Source organism: Peromyscus eremicus, chromosome 5 (genome assembly GCF_949786415.1).
Source record: "Peromyscus eremicus chromosome 5, PerEre_H2_v1, whole genome shotgun sequence".
Classification (NCBI taxonomy): domain Eukaryota; kingdom Metazoa; phylum Chordata; class Mammalia; order Rodentia; family Cricetidae; genus Peromyscus; species Peromyscus eremicus.
Window position 1 is genome coordinate 85,524,610 of NC_081420.1, and position 16,044 is coordinate 85,540,653.

The 16,044-nt window shown below is 52.5% G+C and overlaps 1 protein-coding gene across 1 annotated transcript; it reads left to right on the plus strand.

Moving 5' to 3' along the window:
- Positions 1–5,112: 5,112 nt before the first annotated feature.
- On the plus strand, positions 5,113–11,355 carry Snai3 (snail family transcriptional repressor 3). The gene is made up of 3 exons (XM_059262508.1): positions 5,113–5,188; positions 9,400–10,005; positions 11,174–11,355. Exons 1-3 carry the CDS (start codon positions 5,113–5,115, stop codon positions 11,353–11,355), a joined length of 864 nt encoding a protein of 287 aa, XP_059118491.1.
- The last annotated feature ends 4,689 nt before the right edge of the window (positions 11,356–16,044 follow it).

Sequence of the window (16,044 nt, forward strand, 5' to 3'; positions counted from 1 at the left end):
CATCAGAGAGCATGATCTCTGGGTGCCCAGGAAACCCTGGAGGCAGCTGCAGACCAGTCACAGCAGGCCGTGACCTCAGCCCCAACCTTCACATGCGATGCTTCCTGATTTCCTCTGTGCTGGCGTTGTGGAGGCCACTCTGCAAGCCGGTCTCTAAGGCTCCTCAGAACTGCAGAGCCTGCACACCTGTGGGGGTAGGGAAAGAGGAAGAATGGCAGGTTGTAAAGCCATTTGTCCATCATGGTCACATGTTACATCTAGGTCGGGTACAGGGCAGCCTGATCTCCCGGGCTGTGCTCTGCTTCCTGGATAGTGCAGCCGGTAGATCTTGGGGCTCACCGGATCAAGTGTGGTCTCGTTAGCCCCTTGTACACTGTGGTGTCTGGTCTCATCCCTCAAGAGGACTGGGGGAGGGGGTGAGGAAGAACCACACCCGTCTGCTCCTGCTGTTACTAGGAGCAGAAGCAAGGGGCAGGAAGGGGTCCCTTTCCGGTGTCCCACATGACTAGCTACTCTTTGAGTACATGGTTCCCACTTGCCTGGATAGATGATAATTAAACCTACCACAGGTTAGCCAGGTGTGGTGGCGCACGCCTTTAATCCCAGCACATGGGAGGCAGAGGCAGGTAGATCTCTGTGAGTTTGAGGCCAGCCTGGGCTACAAAGTGAGTTCCAGGACAGCCAGAAGTGTTACACAGAGAAACCCTGTTTCCAAAAACCAACAACAATAAAACAAAACAAACAAAGCCCTAACCTACCACAGGCAGAGCAATCCCTGAGTGAACAGAAACAACAAAGGCAGGAGGTGTCGGTCTTATCATTTACACATACCTCCCCAAATGGGTCCATTATTTAATCTAGAACATTCCACCCCATGATGAAATTTAGCCCATACCCTCTCTTTCTGGGCTTGTAGAACTCCTGATTCCTTTCTTTGATTCAGTCCATGGAAGCCCTAAGGCTACCTTTCAAGGCTGTAGGATGGGATGTGACAGACACCTCCTGTGCCCAGGAGGGCTGACACCCACCTCAGCTGTGTCTGGGCTTTGAGGGCAGTTACCCCTTTAGCTAAGCCATGAGGCAGCATCCACCTGAAGGTACCACCTAGTCTTCTTCCCCCATTGGTCTTGGCACCTTCAGATGGCTCCACATCTAGGAGTCTCTGGAGGGACATCAGAGTAAACCCCGAGGAGGGCAGGAAACCCAGACAAGGCGGATGTCAGCAGACCCATACCCAAGTGAAGCAGTCTTAGATTCAGAAAGCAGCCAACCATTCCCTTGTATTTTCTGGAGAAAAAAAAAAATCTTTGGAGACAAGTAGCTAGAATCTGCGATCCTAGTGGGATACCCCTTAGAACAGAGGGGCCACCACTCTTCTTGAGAGTGTCACACATGAACCTATTGCCATAAAGTCTGCCAGAGGCGGGGACGGAATAGTCTCCCCAGTCTGTGAGCAAATCAACACAGTGTCTGCAATCGGGTAGTCCCTGTCCTTCGATGTGGCTCACCTCTAAGCTGAAAGTTCAGCAAGCTAGGCTCTTTTCCCACCTTGGACTACTCCAGGAATAGTAGAAGCTACCTGGGTCTCCCCTGTCACCCACCCACACACTCAACCATCCTCCCCCAGCCCATGACGCCCTGCGGCATCCAAGGCGTCAGAAGCCTGGGCTGGCAGCAACATGCCCTTAGTTTCACGTTATGCAACAGCACCAGAAGCTAGCCCCCTGCTTCCTAGAAAGCAACCTGACCACAGGTTCCTGGACCTTCCTCTCAGGAAAGGGCTAGGTAGTCAACTAGAGGCAAAAATCAGAGCACAGGGATCCTCAGCCTCAGGCCTCTAAGGAACTTTCAGTGATCTCCATGTCTATGTCTTAGGAGATCTGTGTGCTCCCCCACAGCACTGGAACACAGTGCTGTATGATTGTGTGTGTGTGTGTGTGTGTGTGTGTGTGTGTGTGTGTGTCCGTCCTGTATGGTTTTCAAGGCTTCAGCACTGTATGCCCCTACACCTCACTTCTGAACCAAACAACCCGTGCCCAGCTGCACTTCACCCACCCACCAGCCCGCCTGGCTGCAGGAGTCTTGCCTTCCCGTGATTCTTCAAGCACATTTGTATGGTGTGCTTGGTGCTCACCTACTTAGTGTAGGAACACCCCTGTTTGAGCTCATGAGGCCTTGGAGAAACAGTCAGAAACCACTGTTACCATTGGATGAAAGGATTTTGGAGACCCTGCCCCAAGCTTGTCCGAGAGGAGTGAGTGGAGCCTTCCAGCTTCCTGCTCAGCTCACCTGGAAACCACGGCATTGCAGAGCACCCAGACCCTCAGCTGAGATGTGATGTCAGGAGAAAGGCTCCCTGTATGTGAAACACCTGGGCAGGCCAGGCAGGTGAGAGATGGTAGCACAAAGTCTGTCAGTGAGCTGCCTTCCTCTTGGGCCCTCCCCTGTGAGATGTCAGCCCTCTCTGCCCTCTCTCTGAACATTCAAAACACTGGAGGAAAAGGCTTCATCCACACATAGTAGGTGTCAAGGCCTAGTGTGGTTCACGGACTCTCTCTACAAAGGCCAAAGAATGTCTCCAACTGAGATCTCTTGGTAGTAAGTGGGAAGACTGAGCGAGCCAGCTCCCTCATTCTGAGCTTTTTCTCAGGGAAGAACAGGGAGAAGATGGGTTGGTGAGACTGTTTGCAGACCACACCTCCCTCGTGTGCTCAATCCAGTTCTGAACTCCAGAAACACTGAGAGACCACAGGGGAGGCTGTGGTCCTGGGAGGATGAGACACTGAGAGCAGGGGGCAGTGACAGTACTGTGTCCCCCACGAGCGCTCAGGAATGCACTGTGGAGTTGAGGGCTGGGGTGTGCTCATCCACAAACCTGCCATGTTGGAGTCCGCTGCTCCAACTTTCTCAGGATGCCATCTGTGCAAGTGTCATGGGATGCTGGGACGGAGTACCACAAAGTGGTTCTCTGTGGGAACACCAGAGCGTGTTCGGAGGCCAGAAGTCCCACATAGATGTGTGTCAGAGCTGTGAGGGAAGGTGGCAAGGACTCCCCAGTTGCTCACTGCTCAGGCCTTAGGACTCTATCCTGACTCTCCCGCTGACCCTGTACAACCCCGGTCCTAACAACAGGTGGCTCCCTACACTGTGCACACTTAAGTCTAATTACCCTCTTTGTTAGGACATTAATCATTAGATTAGAACCCAAACTAATGATCTCCTCTTGAATCAGCAACATCTGCAAAGACAGCATTTGAATCAAATCACACAGTTGTATCCCATTGAATTGACATAGTCCAACCCATGACACCCTCTACCAGTTCAGTCAACACATCAGGGATCAAGGCATGGGCAAACCACGACTTCTCTTGTGGGCATGTTAGTGGAGGCCCCAGTGAGGTAGCATTTGGAGTTAGTTGTCACTGTGATAAAGGGGTGGGTGTCTGCCTCATTCTTGTCAGGGCTGCTGGTTTTCCTGCGGCCTGCTCCACACATGCTTCTTGGGGTTGCTGGGAGCTGCATGGGACCTACAGAGCATGGCTGAAGCCTATGAGTTGGTTCCCAAACCTGAGTTTCTGCTAAAGGAGGTGAATGACCAGCACAGCATGTAGGCAGTAAGTAAGGCCCAGGTATCTAAACAGCATGTCTCCCTGAAGAGACTTGGGCTGGCTGAGGCAAATCTCTTTCCCATTGGGGAGGCTTTCCCACTGCAAGACTTAGAATTTTAAACCCTGGTAATGGAGACAACTACTCCTTCTTCCTGGGCCTGCATGGAGCCCTGTGGTTGTAACTGTGAGTCACAGCTAAAGAAAGACCTTGCACAACCACAAGGTGAGGGGCCTGAGAAGTGAGGACCTCCAACCTCCTTCAGGGTAACAGCTTGTGAATGCCTCAAAGGTGGGCCCAGAACTCTTCTTGAGGCTGGCAGTTCCCCTCAGGTGTGCCAGATCATCCCTCATTAAGGGTGTTAGGAAATGAGTTTGGATGATTGGCCAAAGACCACACAATGGGTGGTTGGGAGCTGGTTCAGGAACCATAGGCCTTATCTATGCCTGGGAGGAGAGAAGTACGAAAGACTACAAATAGAACTCTTACAAGTCCAAAGAACAGGTGAATGGGCAGCCAGCAGGCATGTGTCCTCAGAGAGCCTCCCTACAGATGCCCTATTTCCACACTTTCTTACAGATCAACAAATGAGTACTCACAGCCGCATCTAACCAGCCAGAAGTGTGGGCTAGGCCTCTTTCTGCTGTCCACAGACCTCTGAGAACCTTGGTTTTTTTCTATGCAAGTAGAACAAAATGGCTCCATCTACTGTGCTCTGAATGCCGGAGTGACTCAGCCCTCTTCCCCCACTGTCTCTGACTCTGAAGATTCACCTTCTCTTCCCACCTCAGCCCACAGATGCCAAGGAATGGCGTGTTACAGGGCAAAGCTCATTTCTGGCCAGACAGCCCTGCTACTCAGCCACAGGTGGTGCTATGTCCACTACTCAGCCACAGGTACACCCAGGTGGTGCTATGTCCACTACTCAGCCACAGGCACACCCAGGTGGTGCTATGTCCACTACTCAGCCACAGGCACACCCAGGTGGTGCTATGTCCACTACTCAGCCACAGGCACACCCAGGTGGTGCTATGTCCACTACCCCGAAAGTCGTAAACATCCTCATGGAGAACCTAAACCACCAGACAGGGCTGTTCCAGTTCTCCGGGCCATGGGCAGCATAAAGGATGCTGTAGAGGATAGGGACAAGCTTGTCCAAGTTGGCTTGTCACTGTCACCCAACCCTGAACTCTGCTCTTTCATCCATGACAGGTCGATGGCCAGCCCCCGCGGGGTCGGTGCGTGACCGCGGCGCGGGCCAGCCAAGTCCCGTGGGGCAGACACCGCCGACCACGCGGCGGGTTCCCCGCCCGCGCACCTGTCCTGGGCGTGGCTTCGCGGCCCCGCCCCGCCGCGCTCCGCGCTGGTTGGCCGAGGAGGGGCGCTATGCTAATGAACCTGACCCTTCTCGCACCTGCCGGCCGCGCTGCCCGCGGGCACGGCGCGGACCCTACAACCCGTATCCCGCTGCGGGCTCGAGATCCTGCCGCCTCTAGGGAGGAGACCATGCCGCGCTCCTTCCTGGTGAAAACGCACTCCAGTCACAGGGTCCCCAACTACGGGCAACTGGAGACACAGAGAGGTAGGGGTTGGCTGGATCTCTGTCCCCAGCTCTCAGCGCTGCGGAGAAGGAGGCAACTGGGAAGTCCTTGGGAGCTGGGTCACACCTCTCCCAGGTGAGAGGGGAAGCGGGTAAAGTTTTCCAGCACACCAAGGGACGAGGTTCCCTTCTGGGCTAAGACTAGGGCTCCAAGAGGGATGTGCTCAGGGCAACTTCTCTGCTTCGGGAGACTTGGACACACCTGGAGGCTCTTCTCCCCACTTGGAAAAGTTTCCCGAGCCCCGGGTCTCCCTGGAGCTCCTCTCCCTGTGTACTGCCAACACTACAGCTCCAGCTAAGACCCTGAAGGCCACTCCGCGCAGGCCTGGAAGGGTCCAAACTTAAACTGTGTCCCAGGCGCTGTATACACCCACCCAGAGAAGGCCTCACTGACCACAGCCAGGAAATTTGTCCTACCCACAGAGGGTGGCTGGTGAGAAAAGGCAGGACTCCCCCCCACCCCCCACCCAGAGCATCCTACTTGGGAGTGGTGAGCTCACTGACAGAGCAAGCAGAACCTCTGGTGCCCTTCCCTCCTCCCAGAAACCCCCTTGCTCTCCTGGTGCAGTGACCAAGGTAGAGCCATCCTCCACACGCAGGCTCAGGTGTTCACCATTCCTGCTAGGCTCAAGGGCTTGAGGTCTGAAGCACCCTTTAGCCCTCAGAGCCACCCTGCTGCAGTAGGTCAGAGCCATCCCCACCCAAGTGGGCAGCTTCTTGGAAAAGACCCACTAGGGATATGCGCAGAGCCTGGTGGGTACCGTGGATCTCAGGGCTCAGGCCAGCACCCCTGAGTCTTACCCAGAACCCCAGTGTGTGTGTGTGTGTGTGTGTGTGTGTGTGTGTGTGTGTGTGTGTGTGTGTGTGTTGGGGGGGTGGTGTTCCTTGGATCAGACCCTATCAGCCATGCTGCCACTAGGGGGTGCTATCTAGGACCCTGCTCTCCAGGGGGAATGTTTTGAACTCAACTTGATGTGTCACCACCTGTAATTTTGTAACAGAAGAGAAACTAGAGTGCGCTAAAAGTCTCCTTTTAGTTGGGTGGTGGGTCTCCTTCCGGAGGAGGTGGAAAGTTGTATTTACAGTGAATGTGGTGTTTTTCTTGTACTAAGGATGCAGTCGGTGCCTCATACACGGTCAGTCAAGCACTAGACCATGGAACCACACCTCTAGCCTCAAGCCATAGCTTTCAAAGTTTAAAACCTTAGGGTTCACTCCTACAGCACACCCCAGCTTTACCACTTAAATGAACAAGTCAGGTGCCCTGCAGGGCCCTGTTGGAGGATAAGGGGTTATCCAGGACAGCCTTGACGCCTTTGCATTCCCTCTTGGCTTTCCCAGGACCCCATGGCCCCAGTGACTCTCTTCCTATCACGATGTTACCCTAGAATAAGACCTGAGGTGCTGGGGCCTGGGCCCCCTCCCTCCTCTTAAGTAAATGCCTTTTAGGGGCCTCAGAGATTCCATGAGCCAGAGAACACTGAGACCCTCATCTTCCTGGAACACCCCACCCCACCCCCACCCCCACCCACCCACCCCCGCCGCCGCCGCCGCCGCCGCCGCCGCCGCCGCCGCCGCCGCCGCCGCCGCCGCCACTGCCATGGATCCCTTTCCTCTGCCTGTGGAGTGGGCACAGAACACAGACAGGGTTTAAATGTGGTAGTGCCTGGGTCTCGGCTGTAGAGATTTGCCTGCAGACCGGACCCCAGTGAAACTTTCCAGGACGGTGGCCCCATTCTGTTGTCCAGAACTCTACCGAGAGCCTCTTAGCTAAACTGCTCTCTCCTCCCCTAATTCGGAGTATGATATACTGGCTACATAGTTATGGGAAAATGTGTGAAAGAGCTCAGGTATGGAGAGAGTAAAGGGGTTTAACTTTCTGGTTCTCCAAATCCTCACCAACACTTGTTGGTGTCTTTTTCTTAAGTCCTAGCCATCGTTGTACTAAGAAGGGGTATCTTAACATGTGGTTTTAATTTGCATTTTTCTGTTTAATGATGTTGGGCATTTTCTTGTGTGATTATTGCCCACTTGTATATCCTTTTTAAAATGTTAGTCTTTTTTTAAATTATTATTTGTGGGTGGGTGTGAACATGTGCGTGTCATGGCATGTACGTGGAAGTCAGAGCATACCATGCAAGAGTGGCCATTCTCCTGTCATCATGTGGGTCAGGACAAAACTCAGGCTGTCAGACTTCCCTGCAAACATGTTTACTTGCATCTTGCCAGCCTCACTTGTGTATTGTCTTTGGAGAAATAGATATTCCTATATCCCCCCCACACACACTATTTTTGAGAGGGGATGGCCCGTGTATCCCGGGCTAACCTTGAACTCTATGTAGCTGAGGATGACTTTCAACTTCTGATCATTCTGCTTCTACCCCCCTAATTAGGATTACAAGTGTGCAATGCTTCACCCAGTTTGGAGAAGGAGCCCAGGGCTTCTTGCGATAGGCGAGCACTACCAACTGAGCTATGCCCGCACCCTTTCGTGCTGTTTTTAAATCGTGCCATTAGACTTTTCATCGTGAAGCTGTAGAAACTTTCTTTGTACATATACTAGTTTCTAATCAAGCATTTTTGTTGTTTTTCACTAAATATAGTGGCTGCCCTTAAGCAACGGCTGTCCTAATAAGCAACTGTAACTCCACAGCTACCAGCAGTGGTTCAGCCACAAGGGCCACAGCCAGCAGGAATTCTGTTCCCTCGGGCACCAGCTCTATCACACTTGCCAAAGGGAACTTTATCTAGATCTCTCTCCCTCTAAAGAACTCAAGATTCAAAGGTTAAGGTGGAATTCTGCTCGCTCAGAGAGGCCGAATAGCAAGTAGCTCGCCTCCTCTCCTTTCTCACATCTCCCCAAAACCCAGCCTCCTTCTGCTTCGCCCCCACTTAAGAACCCTAGCTACACATGGTTCTTCCCTACCACTTCCTGTCAGCTAGTTGCTGATTCAGCCTCCTGGCTGCAGGTTAATTTTATTTAGTCAAACAAATGTAACACATCTTTACATCATTAAACAAACGTTCCACAGCATAAACAGATAATAACACATTTTAAATTAATATTCCACAACACATTTCATTTGGGAATATTCCCTCCCAACCTGTGGACAGCCACTTCTACCCAAAGCCTTGTCGTCAAGGCAAAAACAAGGGTAGAGATTTGTCTGAGCACATGTAGAAGAAGTGGATGAGGGCTGATCGGTGCTTCTGTCTTTGGAGAATCCAAAATTTGCTTCTTATTTGCAGCGTGTGGGAGGGATACTGGCATTGTTTGATTAAACACATGAAATTCTGGCCACATATGCAGGAGCCACAACCAAAAGACACACAAAGCCAGGACTAGATCTGATGCTGCCTAGTAAAGCAGCAGCCACCAGCTCCAGCCACTTGCCTGGCTGGGCATGTTCATGCATGTTGACAAGTAGCAAGTATGTGCTGTGCCGTGGCCAGGGATGTGTCTGAACACAGCATATCATGACACACTCAAGGAGACGCCACAGGGGTGGGTGACCCTGTGGTGACTGGAGGCTAATTTGCTGTGGGGGTGGGTGACTGGTTTTTTGTTTTTTTTTTTTTTTAACCAGGTTCCTTTTGTTCTGAGCTCATCTGTGTGGGAGCCTAAGGGTGCTAGCCCCAGCTGCTGCCCACTGTCCAGATGTGGGACCGAGTCTCCTTAGACAAGCTGCCCAGACACAGACTTAGAGCAAGGACTCCTGTGAGGAGCTGATTCTCGGGGTGTCCTAGGTAGCCCAGGCTGGCTCAGACTTAAAATCCTCCTGACTTAGTCTCCTGAGTGCTAGGTTTGCAGGTGTGTACCACCATGCCTGGCTGCTCGACTGTTGATGTTCCTAGGCCCTGGAGGTCCTAGAAGATAGTTCCCTTTCCTCGTTTTAGACAAGGAAGTTCAGTTCACTTTCTAGTGTCTGGACTTGTCTAGTTCATGCCTTCCCCAGCTTTTGCCTCCCATCATCACCAGCTTGCATGGATGGACCAGAACAGTAGGCGAAGGTGGGGAAGCCTGATTCTCTAGGTACGATGGGTTCATGGTAGGCACTTGTAACTCTGGCTTCCTGCTGGCTGCTGATAAGACAGGCCAGACTGCAGTTACATAAATGAGCAGAGGTTTGGAAGCCCAGGCATTATGGCCTCATGTCTCACGATGTATTCTCTCTCCCCCACTGCCCTTCTAGAGGCTAATGGCTCCAGCTCTGCCTGTGAGGAGCCGGTGGGATCCTGCCACCTGCCAGATGAGGAGGCCCCTTCCACTCCTCGTGACCCTCTGCAGCCCTGGGACAGCACGTCTGCCGTTGCCTGCATCTCTCTGCCTCTTCTGTCACATCATGGGGAAGCACTGGGAGCCTCTGGGCCCAAACCCCAGGAAACCGGCTGGGTGGGCCCTCGGGCTGGCCAGGCCCCCAGTGTTCCCCTCAAAGACAGTTTCAATCTGCCCTCACTGTTGGTGCTGCCCACACGATGGCCCCCAATCCTGGGCCCAGATGGAGCTCTAGATAAACAACTAAGGGCTGAGGGAACATCTCGAGTCCCGGGCAGTTTTGAATGCATCCACTGCCACAGGCCCTATCACACACTGGCCGGCCTGGCCAGGCACCAGCAGGTACACTGCCACTTGTCGGCTGGGCCCGCCTTCACCTGCAGGTACTGTGACAAGGAGTATGCCAGCCTGGGGGCCCTCAAGATGCACATCCGCACCCACACGCTGCCCTGCATCTGCAAGGTATGCGGCAAGGCCTTCTCCAGGCCCTGGCTGCTCCAGGGCCACATCCGCACCCATACAGGTAGGATGGGCAAGGCTGCAATCCAGGAAAGGGATACAGGTTGGGGAAGGGGCTGGACCATGGGCAGAAGAAAAGAGAGGCTGGTCTCATCATTGGCAGGGTCCTTGCACCTCCTGCAGATGCTGACAGACAGCTCCACAGATGAAGAACACCACAGACATATCCTCTCAAGGTCCTGAGGCCAGAAACCTGAAATCCAGGCATGGCCAGACCACATTCTCCCCAAAGATTATAGGAATGCCACTTATTTGCCTCTCTTGTCTCCCGAAAGCCGCCTTACTCATTGGCGACTGACCACACCTGTGTCTCTGCCTCTGTCCGCCTAACATCTTCTCCTCATGTGTCTGTATCTCTGCTGTAAGGGGAAGAAGACCCCTGCAAGTCATAAAACCAGGGTCCACCCACGTGGCCTCATTGTAACTCAATCATCTCTGCAAAGGCTTTCTTTCTGAGCAGGGAAGCTGTCAGGAAGCAGGTGTCTCTCGAAAGATGAGTCTGAGGATTGCAGGGCTCCAGTGGAGCCTGTCCCCACATTTGGTGGCTTCAGGGCCAGCAAGGTGTGTGAAGGTGAGGAAGCCTGGCCGCTGTGGAGACTCCAGCAGGAAGGGCAGACTCTGGATTTGGAGAACTGTAACCAGCTAGGACACAAGTGCCCCTTGTGGGCTGCAGACCAGACAGACAATACTCCATGACCCCTCCCCTTCCACTTGGAAGGGTTATCCTGGAAGCCAAGGTCCCAACAGAAAGATTTTGTCCCAATCCTTGGTGGCCCTGATTGGAGATGGTGCCTGTGTCCAGGAGTTTAGCTTACTCCATCCAGCTCTGCCCTCACAGTGGCTCAATATTATGCTGGCCAGTGGCCAGGAAGGGCTGCCAGAGGCTCCCAGTACTTCTCATGGTCAGAACTGAGCAGCCAGGGCTTGGTAGAGACAGAGGAGCAACCGCATTGTGCCTTTGCCTCAGAAGAGCCTCTGCTACTGTGATTCTGCCCAGAGTGACATTCTGATTTTCTAAAGGGCTCTGACCTTGGGTGCTAGGGCTGTGATGAGCATTTGGAGGGCAGAGGCAAGTTACTCATTAATAGACAGGGACATTTCACCTTTGGCCACAGTCTGTGGGATTGTGCTGGCCGTGGTCACTCACCTGACTTCCCATCTTCCTCCCACAGGTGAGAAGCCCTATACTTGTCCTCACTGCAGCAGGGCCTTTGCTGACCGCTCCAACCTGCGGGCTCACCTGCAGACCCATGCTGGTACCAAGAAGTACCGCTGTACCGTCTGTACCAAGGCTTTCTCCCGCATGGCTCTCTTGGCTCGGCATGAGGAAGCCGGCTGCTGTTCTGGCCCTTAGAGGCACAGCAGAGTGGAGGGACCAAGAGTGACTGTAGTCTCAGTGGCTCTATGTCATCCAGGACAATCAGAGGAGGCAGGGCCCAACCCACTGTTGCCTGGGTCCAGCCAGAACCAAGAAGCCCAGTGGAGCCTTGAGGCATCTTTCCCCAAGGCCTACATTCAGAGCAGATGTATTACCACAAGATTCACCAAAACAAGAACCAACAGTTTCATGTTCAGCTTGGCCTGTCTGCTGGACCTATTCCAAGAAGGAGAGACTATTGGGAAGTGGCTAACACCGGACAAATCCCACCATGACACCAGTGAGCCTGGCCATCTGGGTCCCTTAGTGTGCAACTTAAAATGATCATTTTTTTACTTGAGGAGAGCACAAGGTCTGTATAACCTTGGGAAGCACAGCTACCTCTCAGCCAGCCTCACTTGCCTTTGCCCTTGGGTTGGAGACACATTTTCTCTTGCCCCTTATGTGCACGTGCATTCGCACACATGAGCATGCATATGTCCCGGCTCTTCCCCCTGAGATGAGGCAGGGCCAGGGAGGATTGGGCTGATGCCAGGTCCTGCCTCATCTCCATTGTCCTGCTTGGAGCTGGCCTCAGTGACTGCTAAATGTCTCAGGAGAGCAGCTGTGAGATAATGAATGAAGAGCCTCCACACTCAGGCCTCCTGTCTTGAGCCTTGAAGTCTTGAGTCTTTACCAATGCACTCGAATCTATGGAGGAGATAGAATTCTCCAGGGGCAATGGGATTCCAGATAACCTGGGCCTTTCTGGGCACAGAGCAGGCAGGAGACTGAGGGCATCTTGTGGGAGCATTTCAGAGCCCTGTGAGGCTGGGGCCTTCACTGGAAATGGAACCTGAGGGAGAGGCTGCACAAAGTGGCTTGGCCTGGAAAATGGAGATGAGCCTACAACTAACAGCAGGGTTAAGGGCCCGTGGAGGATGCTTGGACAGGACCAAGGCTGAGAACTGGTAGGAATACTATGTGCAGCTGAGTAGCATCCTGAGCCCAATACAGGGAAGGACTTGCTTCTTCCATTGGATCTGATTGACTCTAGTTGGCATTTGGACAGAGAAAGGAAACCCACAGAGTCCACAAGAGAGAATTCTTGACACCTTTTTAGGTAAGAGGCTATCGGGCAATCCACTTCTGGCCCAGACCAAGGGACATGAGCCAGCATCCTTTGTTCAGGCCCAGTAACAAAGGCCCAGCTTCTTCTGGGCTTCCAGGAGCCTGCTAGAAAGCCCATGGGTCATGCAGGTACCTTCACCTCTGGTCTTGCAGCTGCTTCAGGCCAGACTGTGGTTTGCTGGTGTGAGGGATAGCTCCCTAAGAGGCCTTAGGGACCTCCCAGAGGAAACTTGACCTATTTGGAGAAAGTCTCAAACAGTCTCAGTCTATAACTCACACTGGCCTTGAGCTCACAGCAGTCCTCCTGCCTCAGCCTCCCAAGTGCTGGGATTATAGGGGTGAGCACCATTCCCGGCTTAGGAATGTGACCTTGAGGTTGGGCTTCTAGACCAGGAGTGGCTGCAAATGCATAAACACCCCACCCCGACTCCTGTGAGAAAGATGGCCGCAGGCTGACTGCACGAGGCCTGTGCCAGCTGGTGGAGGGACACACTGGAGACAGACACCCTCATGTTTTCAGACAAGAGCACTGCCTTCCAGGGGGTGGGTAGGAACTGGACACGAGGGTATCCTCTGAATGGAAAAGCACCCACCAAAAGTTCTGCAGGCCAGAAGTCCCAGCCCAAAGAGACCTTCAGGGCAGGAGGTGAATCTTGTCCTTGGCTTGTAGGAGGAGTTCCTCCGTTTCTACCTTGGCCACCACACTGCCCTGTCCTGTGAGTCTCTCCAGAGTGACCTTATCTTAACATCTGCAAAGATCCACTTCAGGTTGCAGTCTAAGGTTGTAGGGGTTAGGATTTTGACATGGATTTGGAATGAAGGACCGCTGTTCGGCCCAAACATCCGAGAACGTGTGTTGACAAGTCACCTTCCGTATGACTGACCCTCACTCTTGGAGCAAGGCAAAGGGGTCTAAATGATCCCTTCTCAAAAATCTACCCAGGACCATGGGATAGTCAGTTACCTGAAAAAGCTTCAAAGGTTGGGTAAGAAACCCCTCTCCCCCCACCTCCTCTTCATCTCTCTGTCAAAGCAAAAGAAGGAACCTTGTCCCCAAATGTCTGGCCCTCTGTAAGCAGGTCAAGAGTCCCCAGGCAGAGGGGCCCTCAGAGCTAACCAACATGAGCCTGGATTTCTCACAGGAGCGTTCTTTTAAAATAGCATCCAGATGCCCAAAGGAAGCTATATTGTAGATTGTGTTCTATTTCTGGTTTCTCAAGTCTAAATGGGGCTGTCGCACCTGTCGGTATGAAGCAGGGAATCTCACAGCCTAAAATAAAGCGGAATGTTTTCCCCCTTTGGTTCCAGCCCATGGAAAATGCTCTTGTATTTATATCTGGGCTGGTGGAGGCCTGAGGTAGCGGAGGGTGGGGGTTGGCAGAGGAGCAGGAGGAGGGGGCACCTGCCAGGGAACTGATACGGAATGAATGGAGGATACTTTCCACTCAGCAGGCCAGGCCCAAGGCAGGCCACAGCGGCTGAGCAAGCCCGCCTGCGGACACCTGTGCCTGCTCAACCAGCCTGGCGCTCCACGGCTTCCTCCTCCAAAGTCTCTCCTTATTTTACACAGCACAGCAAAGGAACTGAGGGTGTTTACTTCTCACTTGATTTCTGCAGAACGAGGGTCAGGAAGTGGGGGGTCCCACAATGTGCTTGGCCAACCTCTTTTCTTTTTTGCCTTTCCTGTCTGTCCCCTTCTACCAAAGTACTCTTCAAAGCCCCACTTTCCCACGAGGGTCTTTTTTATTTTTTATTTATTATTTTATTTTTGGTTTTTTGAGACAGAGTTTCTCTGTGTAGTTTTGGTGCCTGTCCTGGATTTCGATCTGGTCTCAAACTCACAGCTCTGCCTCCCAAGTGCTGGGATTAAAGGCGTGCACCATCACTGCCCTGCTCCCAGAAGGATCTTTTGAGAAACCTGGTCGTTTTGTTAGAACCACTCTCCAAAGCATGAGCAGGGAACAAGGAGGGACATGGGCCCAGGAGAGTTGGAAAGCAGTAATTTAGTCACGGACCAATTGTGTCTGTTGAAAGCAGAAGCCTCCAAGCTCAGTGATGAACAAGATAAATATATAACATCTATAAGCTGCCTCCTCTGAAGTGCAGGCCGTTCTCCCCGTGTGTGGCCGTTTGCTCACAGGACAAGTACCTGCAGAGAGAATGTCTGGGGTCTGAGGGTCTCCACTGCTCTTCCAGTCAGGGTGGAAATTAAAGATCATCCTTGGCTTTCTGGAAACAGGTGTATGAGGGACAGCAGGCCTCTGGGTGACCCAGTCCTCCTCCCCATAACCTGCTGAAAGAAGCCTCTTCAGAAAGCCAAAGAGGTGCTAAGGTTATGGCTTTTGCTTCCAAAAGCCCAGTGGATTCTATAAATATCATTTTGGCCTTGGAATATTCTAGGGGCTTCTCTAGATGCTTGAAATAGCTCACTTGTTACTATCTATACTCAGAGCACCCATTCCTGGCCACACCCACATGGCTAAGTATAGCTCTCTGGCGAAGCTTGATGGAACACAAGTTTCCAGGGTGCTGCGGCTGTGGAACATCCAAGGAGAGTGCATGGCTGCTGAAGTAAGCAGCCACACCCTTCCTGCCCAGCCCTGAACATCCAGTGTCTGCTGAGTTAATCCTATAGCTGGCTTCTCCATATCTAGAAGAAACGCTGGCACTGGAGAGACAGACAGCTTAGGAGTTAAGACAGATACGTCAGGCACCTTACAACCACCTGTAACTCCAGCTCCGGGGATCCAACGCCCTCTTCTGGCCTCCATGGACACCCACACACATGTGGCATATAGACACACATATGTAAAAAAGAATCCTTAAACCCGGCGGTGGTGGCCCACACCTTTAATCCCAGCACTCGGAGGCAGGGGCAGGCAGATCTCTGTGAGTTCGAGGCCAGCCTGGGCTACCGTTCTATGTCAGGTATAAGAATACATCTAAGGCCCAGGTTTATCGCTGACTCTGAATTTTATATCTTATTTATATATCTCTAGCTGGGGATATAGCTTAGTGGTACAAGACAGGCCTAGCATGACTGAAGACCCAGGGAAAAGAAAGGGAAGGAAGGAGGGAAGATAAATGGATCCTTAGGGCATTTAAAACACAGTGTGACTGTACCTTAAACTCTGTTAGGACATAGTTCTGCCCCTTAAAGACAGTGGTCACTCTAAAAGGCCAGATCCCATACCCTGAATAAATCAGGCCACACCTCCCTGCAGCTCTCTTTGGGACAGAGCTAAGAAGTAGTCTGTTAGCTGAGCAATGGTGGCATATGCCTTTAATCTCAGCACTTGGGAGGCAGAGGCAGGCAGATCTCTGAGTTTGAAGCCAGCCTGGTTCACAGAGCAAGTTCCAGGATGGCCAGGGCTGCACAGAGAAACCCTGTCTCAAAAAAAAAAACCCACAAAGAAGTAACCTGTTGTTTATCTGTGCATCACATGTGTGCCTGGTGCCCATGGAGGTCAGAAGAGAGCATCAGAGCTCCTGGAATTACAGAGAATTATAAGCCACCATGTAGAAGCTGAGAATCGAACCCTGATCCTTAGCAAA

What these genes read in the sequence shown, in the direction of transcription:
- Snai3 (XM_059262508.1), top strand. Translation starts at nt 5,113, where the DNA reads ATGCCGCGCTCCTTCCTGGTGAAAACGCACTCCAGTCACAGGGTCCCC. An exon ending in GCAACTGGAGACACAGAGAG is followed by an intron (nt 5,189 to 9,399) that starts GTAGGGGTTGGC and finishes CTGCCCTTCTAG; the next exon opens with AGGCTAATGGCTCCAGCTCT. An exon ending in CCACATCCGCACCCATACAG is followed by an intron (nt 10,006 to 11,173) that starts GTAGGATGGGCA and finishes TTCCTCCCACAG; the next exon opens with GTGAGAAGCCCTATACTTGT.